Raw genomic sequence first — 12,748 nt, forward strand, 5'->3', positions numbered from 1 at the left:
TACTTACAAATAGATCAGATCAGCCTCCTTTCTGACAAGCTCATTCTTATTGTTAACCAATTCAAGAGTTATTTCCCCTACTTACAAATAGATCAGATCAGCCTCCTTTCTGACAAGCTCATTCTTATTGTTAACCAATTCAAGAGTTATTTCCCCTTACTTACAGATAGATCAGATCAGCCTCCTTTCTGACAAGCTCATTCTTATTGTTAACCAATTCAAGAGTTATTTCACTTACTTACAAATAGATCAGATCAGCCTCCTTTCTGACAAGCTCATTCTTATTGTTAACCAATTCAAGAGTTATTTCCCCTTACTTACAGATAGATCAGATCAGCCTCCTTTCTGACAAGCTCATTCTTATTGTTAACCAATTCAAGAGTTATTTCACTTACTTACAAATAGATCAGATCAGCCTCCTTTCTGACAAGCTCATTCTTATTGTTAACCAATTCAAGAGTTATTTCCCCTTACTTACAGATAGATCAGATCAGCCTCCTTTCTGACAAGCTCATTCTTATTGTTAACCAATTCAAGAGTTATTTCCCCTACTTACAAATAGATCAGATCAGCCTCCTTTCTGACAAGCTCATTCTTATTGTTAACCAATTCAAGAGTTATTTCCCCTACTTACAAATAGATCAGATCAGCCTCCTTTCTGACAAGCTCATTCTTATTGTTAACCAATTCAAGAGTTATTTCCCCTTACTTACAGATAGATCAGATCAGCCTCCTTTCTGACAAGCTCATTCTTATTGTTAACCAATTCAAGAGTTATTTCACTTACTTACAAATAGATCAGATCAGCCTCCTTTCTGACAAGCTCATTCTTATTGTTAACCAATTCAAGAGTTATTTCCCCTTACTTACAGATAGATCAGATCAGCCTCCTTTCTGACAAGCTCATTCTTATTGTTAACCAATTCAAAAGTTATTTCACTTACTTACAAATAGATCAGATCAGTCTCCCTTCTGACAAGCTCATTCTTATTGTTAACCAATTCAAGAGTTATTTCCCCTACTTACAATAGATCAGATCAGCCTCCTTTCTGACAAGCTCATTCTTATTGTTAACCAATTCAAGAGTTATTTCCCCTACTTATAATAGATCAGATCAGCCTCCTTTCTGACAAGCTCATTCTTATTGTTAACCAATTCAAGAGTTATTTCCCCTACTTACAATAGATCAGATCAGCCTCCTTTCTGACAAGCTCATTCCTATTGTTAACCAATTCAAGAGTTATTTCCCCTACTTATAATAGATCAGATCAGCCTCCTTTCTGACAAGCTCATTCTTATTGTTAACCAATTCAAGAGTAATTTCCCCTACTTACAATAGATCAGATCAGCCTCCTTTCTGACAAGCTCATTCTTATTGTTAACCAATTCAAGAGTTATTTCCCCTTACTTACAAATAGATCAGATCAGCCTCCTTTCTGACAAGCTCATTCTTATTGTTAACCAATTCAAGAGTTATTTCCCCTACTTACAATAGATCAGATCAGCCTCCTTTCTGACAAGCTCATTCCTATTGTTAACCAATTCAAGAGTTATTTCCCCTACTTATAATAGATCAGATCAGCCTCCTTTCTGACAAGCTCATTCTTATTGTTAACCAATTCAAGAGTTATTTCCCCTACTTACAATAGATCAGATCAGCCTCCTTTCTGACAAGCTCATTCTTATTGTTAACCAATTCAAGAGTTATTTCCCCTTACTTACAAATAGATCAGATCAGCCTCCTTTCTGACAAGCTCATTCTTATTGTTAACCAATTCAAGAGTTATTTCACTTACTTACAAATAGATCAGATCAGCCTCCTTTCTGACAAGCTCATTCTTATTGTTAACCAATTCAAGAGTTATTTCCCCTTACTTACAGATAGATCAGATCAGCCTCCTTTCTGACAAGCTCATTCTTATTGTTAACCAATTCAAGAGTTATTTCACTTACTTACAAATAGATCAGATCAGCCTCCTTTCTGACAAGCTCATTCTTATTGTTAACCAATTCAAGAGTTATTTCCCCTTACTTACAGATAGATCAGATCAGCCTCCTTTCTGACAAGCTCATTCTTATTGTTAACCAATTCAAGAGTTATTTCCCCTACTTACAAATAGATCAGATCAGCCTCCTTTCTGACAAGCTCATTCTTATTGTTAACCAATTCAAGAGTTATTTCCCCTACTTACAAATAGATCAGATCAGCCTCCTTTCTGACAAGCTCATTCTTATTGTTAACCAATTCAAGAGTTATTTCCCCTTACTTACAGATAGATCAGATCAGCCTCCTTTCTGACAAGCTCATTATTATTGTTAACCAATTCAAGAGTTATTTCACTTACTTACAAATAGATCAGATCAGCCTCCTTTCTGACAAGCTCATTCTTATTGTTAACCAATTCAAGAGTTATTTCCCCTTACTTACAGATAGATCAGATCAGCCTCCTTTCTGACAAGCTCATTCTTATTGTTAACCAATTCAAGAGTTATTTCCCCTACTTATAATAGATCAGATCAGCCTCCTTTCTGACAAGCTCATTCTTATTGTTAACCAATTCAAGAGTTATTTCCCCTACTTACAATAGATCAGATCAGCCTCCTTTCTGACAAGCTCATTCCTATTGTTAACCAATTCAAGAGTTATTTCCCCTACTTATAATAGATCAGATCAGCCTCCTTTCTGACAAGTTCATTCTTATTGTTAACCAATTCAAGAGTTATTTCCCCTACTTACAATAGATCAGATCAGCCTCCTTTCTGACAAGCTCATTCTTATTGTTAACCAATTCAAGAGTTATTTCCCCTTACTTACAAATAGATCAGATCAGCCTCCTTTCTGACAAGCTCATTCTTATTGTTAACCAATTCAAAAGTTATTTCCCCTACTTACAATAGATCAGATCAGCCTCCTTTCTGACAAGCTCATTCCTATTGTTAACCAATTCAAGAGTTATTTCCCCTACTTATAATAGATCAGATCAGCCTCCTTTCTGACAAGCTCATTCTTATTGTTAACCAATTCAAGAGTTATTTCCCCTACTTACAATAGATCAGATCAGCCTCCTTTCTGACAAGCTCATTCTTATTGTTAACCAATTCAAGAGTTATTTCCCCTTACTTACAAATAGATCAGATCAGCCTCCTTTCTGACAAGCTCATTCTTATTGTTAACCAATTCAAGAGTTATTTCCCCTACTTACAATAGATCAGATCAGCCTCCTTTCTGACAAGCTCATTTTTATTGTTAACCAATTCAAGAGTTATTTCCCCTACTTATAATAGATCAGATCAGCCTCCTTTCTGACAAGCTCATTCTTATTGTTAACCAATTCAAGAGTTATTTCCCCTACTTACAAATAGATCAGATCAGCCTCCTTTCTGACAAGCTCATTCTTATTGTTAACCAATTCAAGAGTTATTTCACTTACTTACAAATAGATCAGATCAGCCTCCTTTCTGACAAGCTCATTCTTATTGTTAACCAATTCAAGAGTTATTCCCCTTACTTACAGATAGATCAGATCGGCCTCCTTTCTGACAAGCTCATTTTTATTGTTAACCAATTCAAACCATTCTACCATCATCTTGTCATCTTCTTCTTCTTGAACTGAAAAACAAAAAATATTATAATGACTCCAAGAATTATAAAAAATATTTCTTTTATCTCCCCTTAATTGGTCTGTATACTTCAGGATATTATTACTGTCAATGATTTGGCCTATGAAATATATACTGCATTCTGAATAACAATGTTTAAATCATCCAAAAATTATGTAGTATCAACACACTAGATATTAACTTAGATTAAGGTTTTATAAATAAATTTGTCTTTTCAAAGGGAGGTAACTGGATAATTAATTATAATCAAAGATTTCTAAGGTATAAATTCTTTTTTTTTTATGACAAATTTTAAGACTTCATTATTTTATTTTAACCAAAATATTTTGGAGGGGTTGAAAACCATACACTAGAATAGGCAAGAAATATTGGGGTTGTATAACCAGTCACCACAAATACTGATGATTGTGCACACCGATTAATTCACCAACTACCCTTCACCATATGTTTAATAGTACAACGCAATTCAGAATTAATGTTATAAGCTCTGTTTTTATAAGTTAGAATTCATTAGTTTTATTTATTTAATATCAATTATTTTAAAAATTTGAAGGTTTAAAAAAAAGATTTTATATACTGCTATAAGTGTCAATTATTAAAACAAAAGTTCAAGTTTAAAAAATATGAAGTTACATAAAAACTACAATAAAAGAAAATCTATTTAATAAATGACTTCTTGTTATCATCAATAATTGTAAATAAATCTGAACTGCTACAAAAATAAGAAATTAAGTTTAAAACTGTTTACAGGAGTCTTATAAACATAAAAAAAATATAAAATAGTGAAAAATTAAATGATAATATAGATGCAAATATGTATTTTTTCATAAATACATTACTAAACCAAATATAATGTCTATAAATCAATTCCTACATTTTATGAATTTAATCTCTAAACCAAACTAAAATTTCTCTTTTTGCCCATTCCATGCAATAATTTAAAATGTAAAATTTACTGTTAGTGGTTTTCACTGCATACCCACACTGTGAAAGGCTTTTATCTCTTACCCCTGGGAGTAATGTCTAACTCATCTAAGTCTGCAAGGAACATAATAAAGTCAGCATGGTTTGGGTATTGGTGACCTACCAGGAGTTAAGTTCTTCACAAGAAAACATTTATGTCATTATAACCATTAATTGTTGTAGAAATATTGTCCCCTTTTTTAATATTTAAATTCTACTTTTTTAATATCCAAATTCTACAAGTTTTTAGCGAGATCATGGCAATATCATGGCAATATCATGACAATGTCATGGCAATGTCATGGCAATATCATGGCAATGTCATGGCAATGTCATGGCAAAAGGACAAAAATCTCTTCTTGGTAAGAACTTTTCCCTCACATATAGGATTTTTCTTGTTTTGATGCATGGGTATTTAACAATGTATATTTACTAGCAAAAAGCTATATGACTAGAATAGCCAACGGAAATGACTAGCAACAAGCAATAATGAAAACATGAAGTACATAATTAGCTACAATCTAGCTTAAAATTTTCAAATAATTATAATGATCTATTTTAATTCCCTATATTATAACCTTTAAATATAAATCTGTTGAATGAACTTAAACAAGTTCTATAATCACCATTTACAGTATTAATCATGAAAAAATAAGGAAATTTCATCAAATTAATATCAAGGTTTTTCAACGACCCTTTAATTCAATTGTTCAGATGAGAAGTATGGTCCTTAAACAATTCAATGGGAGACTAACTCTGACGGTATCATTGGTTACATTGAACAACACTCATTGTTTAATCAGAAAAAGAGACATACAAAAATATTAGAAAATAAAGTCATGACAGTGAAAAAAGTGACTTGTGAGTCGTGACCCTTCAGCACCTTTCTGGACAACTAGAGCCTCTTAAGATCCTGTGTCGCTCACTTTGGTCTATGTGCATATTAAACAAATTACACAGATGGATTCATGACAAAATTGTGTTTCGGTGATGGTGATGTGTTTGAAGATCTTACTTTACTGAACATTCTTGTTACTTACAATTTTCTCTATCTATAATAAACTTGGCCCTTTCGTTACAGAGGAAAATATTTTCAGAGTTATAAGCCAAAATCTACATTTTACCCCTATGTTCTATTTTTAGTCATGGCAGCCATCTTGGTTGGTTGGCCGGGTCACCGGACACATTTTTAAAACTAGATACTCTAATGATGATTGTGGCCAAGTTTGGGTAAATTTGGCCCAGTAGTTTTAGAGGAGAAGATTTTTGTAAAAGTTAACGACGATGGACAACGACGGATGCAAGTGATGAGAACAGCTCACTTGGCCCTTCGGGCCAGGTGAGCTAAAAAAGTGAAATATCGATATTTCTTTATTTCTTATCAAGACCAGGGATTAACATGAATATTTGTTTTTACCATTTATGTACCCCTACTCAAATTTTCATTTCAAGGTTAAATAAGTATCACATAAAATCAAATCAATTTTATTCAACAACCATTCCATGAGCAAATGATGAGAGCTACCAAAATTCAAAAAAATATATAAATCAGAATTTTTTTTTGAAATGTTTACCAATCGCTCACTGGTATAACTCAATAAGAAATTTACATGGGAAATATGCAGAGCATTCCTTTGCTGTAATGTTGTTCTATTACATAGTTTTGTTCATCCAAATGAAATGTATAAACTTAATTATATTAAAAAGCATAATATGACTGATCTGCTTGTTAAGCTGAATGGCTTTGCATTAAATAAGCTGCAGCTTGGTGATGACCTATTACTTAATTTCTATAAGAACTAGAGATGCTTAATGCTCAAGGCACACAAAGTGCAAGAGTTACAACATTTAAAAAATATCATTGAGTAAATCTTAAAAGTTCTTCCGGATCCATAAATGTCAAAGATCACACAATTTTTACCTTTTGATTCTTGTCAGAAAATTTGTACAATAATAGAACGTTATGAATATTATCAACATTTTAAATATTTATTTTGAATAAACACTGTCTAAATACCACAAACATCTTGAGAATGTATGCTTTTTTAAATTATTCACCTTCTTATTGAAAGTCTAAAGTCAATTCCAAATCAATATCAATAGAAATAAGAACACACCATTTTCTCTTCAATTATAAATACTTCTTAATAAAGAACTTCTGAATTTATTCCTGTTATTTTTACGTGAAATACACTGCTAAGATTTCCAAGAATATGTGGCAATTTCCCCAAGAAAGTTATTCCTAGACATTAACATTAAAATATGAACATTTCTGAACCTTCTGACAAGAAATCTAATCAATTTTGCAGTAATCTCTGATTTTCATTTCTACAAATTATGGGGCTAACGTTACTGTCTAAACTTGCTTTTCATATTGCCCAGAAACTGGACTGATTAAAACCCTTTGTTAGTGAAAGTGACTACATATGTTAGTGAACATCTACTCAAGGTCATTACCATAGCAACCGACATTAAATGAAATGATTGGCTTAAGCCGTGTATTACCCTACTGAATCCCAACAATTCCATGGCATGGTTGACTGTGATCTGTTTCAGCGAAAAAAAGCATAATACACATTTATTAATTTGCATGATATAATGATATAATGATTGTTAATTCATATTCATGTTCTATCTTAGTTCTTCAAAAAATCCAAAGTTATATATAAATGACACATTTTGTAAATTCTAGACCAACTTGCATTTTTTGCAAATGGCAAGAATGAACTGTGAATGTGAGTGGCTAAGTTTTCTGTACAGAAAGTTCCTAATCAGCTACAGAAACAGTGCTCTGTACAGGAAGTTACTTGTTATCTGTACAGGGATTTGCTGTTCATCTGTACAGGTAGTTACTGATTAGCTACAAGAACAATGCTCTGTTCAGGGAGTTACTTGTCGCATGTACAGGGAATTGCTGGTCATCTGTACAGGTAGTTACTGATCATAGGAACAGTGCTCTGTACAGGGAGTTACTTGTCACCTGTACAGGGAATTACTGGTCAGCTGTACAGGTAGTTACTGATCTGCTTCAGGAAAAATTCTACAAGGTATCAGTAAAGTTTTATACAGTATAACTTTGAATTTACATAGAACATGAACATGAATGAACAATATTTTGACTTTTGACTGCTGAAATCTTAAGTATTTCTGAAAATAGATAATTATTAGAAATGCTTCTAAAAATATTTTCTCATTAATGATTTCTTGAAAAACTCAACAATCAAAATGATGAAATACAGCATTAGTTAATACTTCCATCTAATTTCCATGGCAACCAATATTTCATGTAATGTCAGAAATTGGCATTTCCAAAGGGTATCTTTAAATGACACTATTGCAACTTGATGTTCTCAAAAAAAGTATTTATGTAGTATTAAAGTTTTGCTTCAAAATATGAAAGGTTTTGGTCTGACTACTAATGCTGTATTTTGTAACGTGAATTTTGTTAGTTATGATAATGATCTATATACCTTACCTATGTACCACTACAGAGAAAAAAGTTTACTAATAATCTCATGTACTAATCTACAGGTGATAGGACTATTCCAGAAATTTAATATCAACAAGTGATTGTGTTTTTAACATTTTTGTAACGTTTTGTCTGTAAGACAATATATTTAATTCAGTATATTTATTATTATCAAGGATTCCATCCATCTTTTCATATTTCAAATTTCAAAATATTTGTTAAATTTTTCTTATTTGTTGTGACTCTTAAATAACAAATTTCCATATTGAAAATGTGAAAAAAGTCAAACTGTAGAATATTAGTGAGGGAGGTTTTTCTTTATGGCCATCCAGATATTTTAAGATGTCTTAAGGATAAGACAGGAAGAAACTTATATTATGCAGTATCTATAACAAAAATCTTTTTAATCATTTATATTTTTTTGGGGAAAAAGAAGAGATTCTTTTCTACTGCTTTTCAGTTGTATGATTCTAATCATCTACCATGTTTACATATTTTTAGAATAGTCCCAAACAGATATGTGCCTACGTACTGGGAAACAATGTGTATTTCAAGAAGAAAAATTATAACAAACATCCCCTTCAGTCAAATCACAAGATTTTTTCAAGTTCTTTTTCTTAAAGTGATCGACAGTGATTTTAAAACAACTGACTTAAAAAAAATATCATTTCATATAATAATACAAATTATAGTTCTTTTTTTTCTATCAAATTGTATCATATCTTTCAAATGATCTAGTAAAGATCAATGTTTTTAAATGAATTGAAGTATTAAGCATCAAATAGCTCACACATGAAGAAAATCTTGGCTACATGTATATAAAAGCTCTTGCCAAACTGACTATAGCCTATGTTAAATAAATATGTGCAATGATAAAGAGCATTAGTAAATTTACAGAAGATCAAATTTTAAATATTCACTCCTAGTAAAATAGAAACACATTTAGAGACATAGTCTTATATTGACAAATAACAAGTACTTCTAGATAAGTAGGGTTATGTCCCTTTTAACTATTACTTGGGTATTTTCAGAATGAAAAGTTTTTCTATAAACTGCTGTCATTATCTTTTCTATTTAATTTAAATTGTTGCTTAATGAATTTGTTTCATAAAAAAGGTCCTTAAACCACTACATAATAAAATTAGTATGCTGCAATGCATTAAACACTGAAAATCCTCTATGTATCTAATCACATCAAAAAAAACATATAAAAATATCTCAACTAAAAAAATAATTTTGGTCAATCGCTGCAAAACTATATAATCAGAATAAACAACTAGTGTGTTCCCATTCAGTTTTGAATTGTAATCATATCTTGATTTATATGTAAATAATGTAGAAATTTAGTGACACAATTTTCCATGTTATATATATTCCAATATAAATATATTTAGTATTATTGTATAATATCCCAAACATACAATAAAGATGCATATATTAAAGTACAGTACACCACAAAAGTATTAAATTTGTACAAAATGTATATTTTGAGGGTGTTAAAGGTTCTAAAGAGTGACGAAGGCTTCCATAAAAAAATATATTTCAGAAAATTCTAACATTCTTATTGATTATCAATAACTACAATTAATAATCGCCCAAATTTCTTTTTCTTCTATAAATAATCAATTAAATGAAAATCACTAAAAAAATTAACCTTTTCTGATTGAATCTTCAAGTTGACGTCCTCTGATCTCCAGTTCTGTAAGTCGAGAATCTATCTGTGTTAACTGTTTCTGTATCTCAGATGGTGATAATCTTCTCTGGTCTCCCTATCATTAAAATATTATAACTTACATGACATAAGAATTAACAATTTTACTTTAGTACACCCATCTAAGTTTTATAATAGAATCTCCAGACATGCTTAATTAGGTCATTAGTTTTCTCGTTTGAATTGTTTTACGTTTGTCATTTTATGGCTTTTTTAAGCTGACTATGCGGTATGTGCTTTAAACATTGTTGAAGGCTGTACAATGACCTATAGTTGTTAATTTCTGTGTCATTTGGTCTGTTGTGAAGAGTTGTCTTGTGGTATAGCAGGAGCCAGTAGTTCAGTGGTTGTCGTTGGTTCTTATCTGTCATATTTGTTTTCTGTAAATTGTATTGTTAAAAGTTGGGCGGTTAGTTATTGAATTGTTTCTCCTTAATTTCATAACTAAATAAACTTACATCTTTTAAGGGTGGAGGAGGTCTGCTTGGTTTGTGTGGTGAACCTGCTTTGGGACTACCATGGATATATGTTGGTGGTCTAGGTGGTTTTAACTTTTCATCTTTTTCTTCCTCCTTTTTGCCTTGTGAGAAATTAAATTTAACATTCACGGAAATTTTCTTTTTATCTTGTAAATTATCTTCTCCCTTTTCCGTATGACTTGGAACTGCTGGTAAAATCCTTTTCTGAACATTTGCACTTTCCCGTTTATCGTCTGTAATTTTGATATCAACCCTACTTGGTTTTAAAGGAACACTACTTCTATCATTAGGAAGTTTTGTCTCTTCTTTTGGCCTCAGTTGATCTTTGCTAACATCTATTTGTGGCTTTACTTTTTCAGGATCGACATATCCCCCTTTTCTTGCCTCCATTCGTTTTTCAGCTTCTATTTGCCACTGTGGCTTCTGTTCTAATTTAAACTTATCAGATAGTACGTCCACAGTTTTCGGTCTAGGAGACACCTTAGACGTTTCTGTTTTAGGTCTTAAATGTGGATCCTTCTCAAATTGTGTCTTTGAAGTTTCAGAAGTCTTTTTATCAGATAATAAATCTGCTGATTTTGGTCGTACATTTTTATTCTTTTCTAGCTGACGTTTCCATTCAGGAATATCATCATCAGCTTTTGAAACAGTTTTAAGATGAGATTCTTTGTTTCCAGAGTGTTTATTTTGATCACTATCACTGAGAGGCTTTGTCAATATTGCACTTTTCACACGGCCTTTTTGGTCTTTACTGTGATTATCCAGAACCCCAGTTGTGTTTCGTTGATTAAACAAATCTTCACTCGGACTAGTATCACTTGATTTCTGTTTCCTGCGAATATTGGCAAGGTTTGACAACAATCCACCAAGAACTTGTTTGTCATCTTCTTTAGGACTAGGTGTAAACACAACTGCTACCGTTTCATTTCTATTTGTGTCATTTTTAGTTAAATCAATGGCTTCCTCCACACTCATTTGTCGTTTGTCACCGTATTTAGGTTTGGATAAAGGTGGAGAAAAGTTTGATGATCTTTGATGTGTAGTTTTGGGAGAAGTTTTATTCTCCTTAGAACTAGAACTAAATTTTGAACTGTCTGACGATGCACTGGAATCAGAGAATGTGGGGGAGAACTGTTTTGCCCGTGGAGAAATAAACACATTACTTCCTCTATCAGGAGAATTAGAATTTCTTGCAGAGCTTACTTCATTTTTAGCACTAGTCTGCGGAGATTTTCTCCCATGAGATGTCAACAGTTCTGATTTTTCTCCCAAATTAACAGTCACTTTAGAACTTGTACCTACAGCATCTGATTCAGGTGATAATAAATTAGATTTGGTTAGTTGTGGAGGGGGTGGTTGTGATGGTAATGGGGGTGGGGATAAAGGGGATATGTCACTACTTGAAGATAATTTCTGTCCATGATTAGAGGACAAAAAGGAACTTTTGCCAGGAGACTTTTCTCTCTTTTTAGATAAAATTCCATTTAATGGTGATTTCTCTTTTTCCTCTCGCCCAGTTCTAGGAGTTGGCACTGGTTTTAACTTGACCTCACTTATTTCACTGGTGTCCATAGGTTCAACATGGTTAGTTTTTGGTTTCCTTGGTGACGGAATAGGGCTTGATTTTTTAGTATCTACTTTCGTTTCTAGATTCAATTCTGATGGTCTTTCTTTCTTACTTTTAGCAGCATCCTTTGAAATAGATTTATCACTGATTACTGTGATATCTGGTTTATCAATATCCCTACTTGTCGACTTAGAACTGATTTTATCATGATTAGCTGTCCCCTTAGATGGGACTGACTCTTCAGTGTCCATTTTCACAATTTTTCTAGCTTCATTTCTCCGTTGCCAAAAATCAGGTTGTTTGTTGTCAGATTTTGCAGCTTTATTTGTGTCATTTTCACTTTTAACTTTATCACTCTGTTTCTTTGCTTCGTTTTCACTTTTCACTTTGTCGCTTATTTTTTTCAGTTCAGACTTATTGAATACTTTGCTGGTAGGTGAAAGTTCACTATGTCTAAAACAATGGCGATGGAAAAGTTTATTTTTGTCCACATGGCGTTCCATTAAATAAACTTTATCTCCACAGATGTGGCACTTATCTCCCATTGATTGTCGGTCTTTTGACTGAAATTAAATAATTTAATTACAAAACATTAATAATACCTTTTATAACAATTTCAGTTTACAAACAAAAAATACTTCAATGCTGTTTTAACCGTTTCTCAAACACTGATACAACAAAAGTTTTGTTTGTGATTTGCTTAAGAAAAACAAGTTATGAAACTGTTATTTTTCACATTTTTGTCCTTATGATGTTTTTCTAAAACCACACTTTTTACTTGGTATCAATCAGTTGGGTTTTTTTCAGTTCATAATGTGCAAACTTTCAGCTTTCAGTTTATATAGGTTGGCCATTTCTCTCTTTATGGTGTTACATATTATCTTTTATTTGATTATTCTCATTCTTTTGTAAAGCTTATATAACATATAAAATTGAGA

General features: G+C 32.1%; 1 protein-coding gene across 26 annotated transcripts in view; it reads right to left on the reverse strand.

Annotated features, from left to right (window-relative positions):
* LOC139489757 (MICAL-like protein 2) overlaps positions 1-12,748 on the reverse strand; it is a 69,723-nt gene that overhangs the window by 26,300 nt on the left and 30,675 nt on the right. For 11 of the 26 annotated variants that reach the window (XM_071276542.1, XM_071276543.1, XM_071276534.1 and 8 more), the window contains 3 exons: positions 10,223-12,373; positions 9,708-9,822; positions 3,514-3,610 (listed from right to left, as the gene is read on the reverse strand). In XM_071276542.1, coding sequence (XP_071132643.1) covers positions 3,514-3,610; positions 9,708-9,822; positions 10,223-12,373 — 2,363 coding nt within the window. Of the gene's footprint in view, positions 1-2,815; positions 2,833-3,513; positions 3,611-4,577; positions 4,660-7,041; positions 7,132-9,707; positions 9,823-10,222; positions 12,374-12,748 lie in introns of those variants that run through there. The other 15 variants (XM_071276540.1, XM_071276526.1, XM_071276532.1 and 12 more) reach the window with 6 other exon arrangements.

Source organism: Mytilus edulis, chromosome 9 (assembly GCF_963676685.1).
Source record: "Mytilus edulis chromosome 9, xbMytEdul2.2, whole genome shotgun sequence".
Classification (NCBI taxonomy): domain Eukaryota; kingdom Metazoa; phylum Mollusca; class Bivalvia; order Mytilida; family Mytilidae; genus Mytilus; species Mytilus edulis.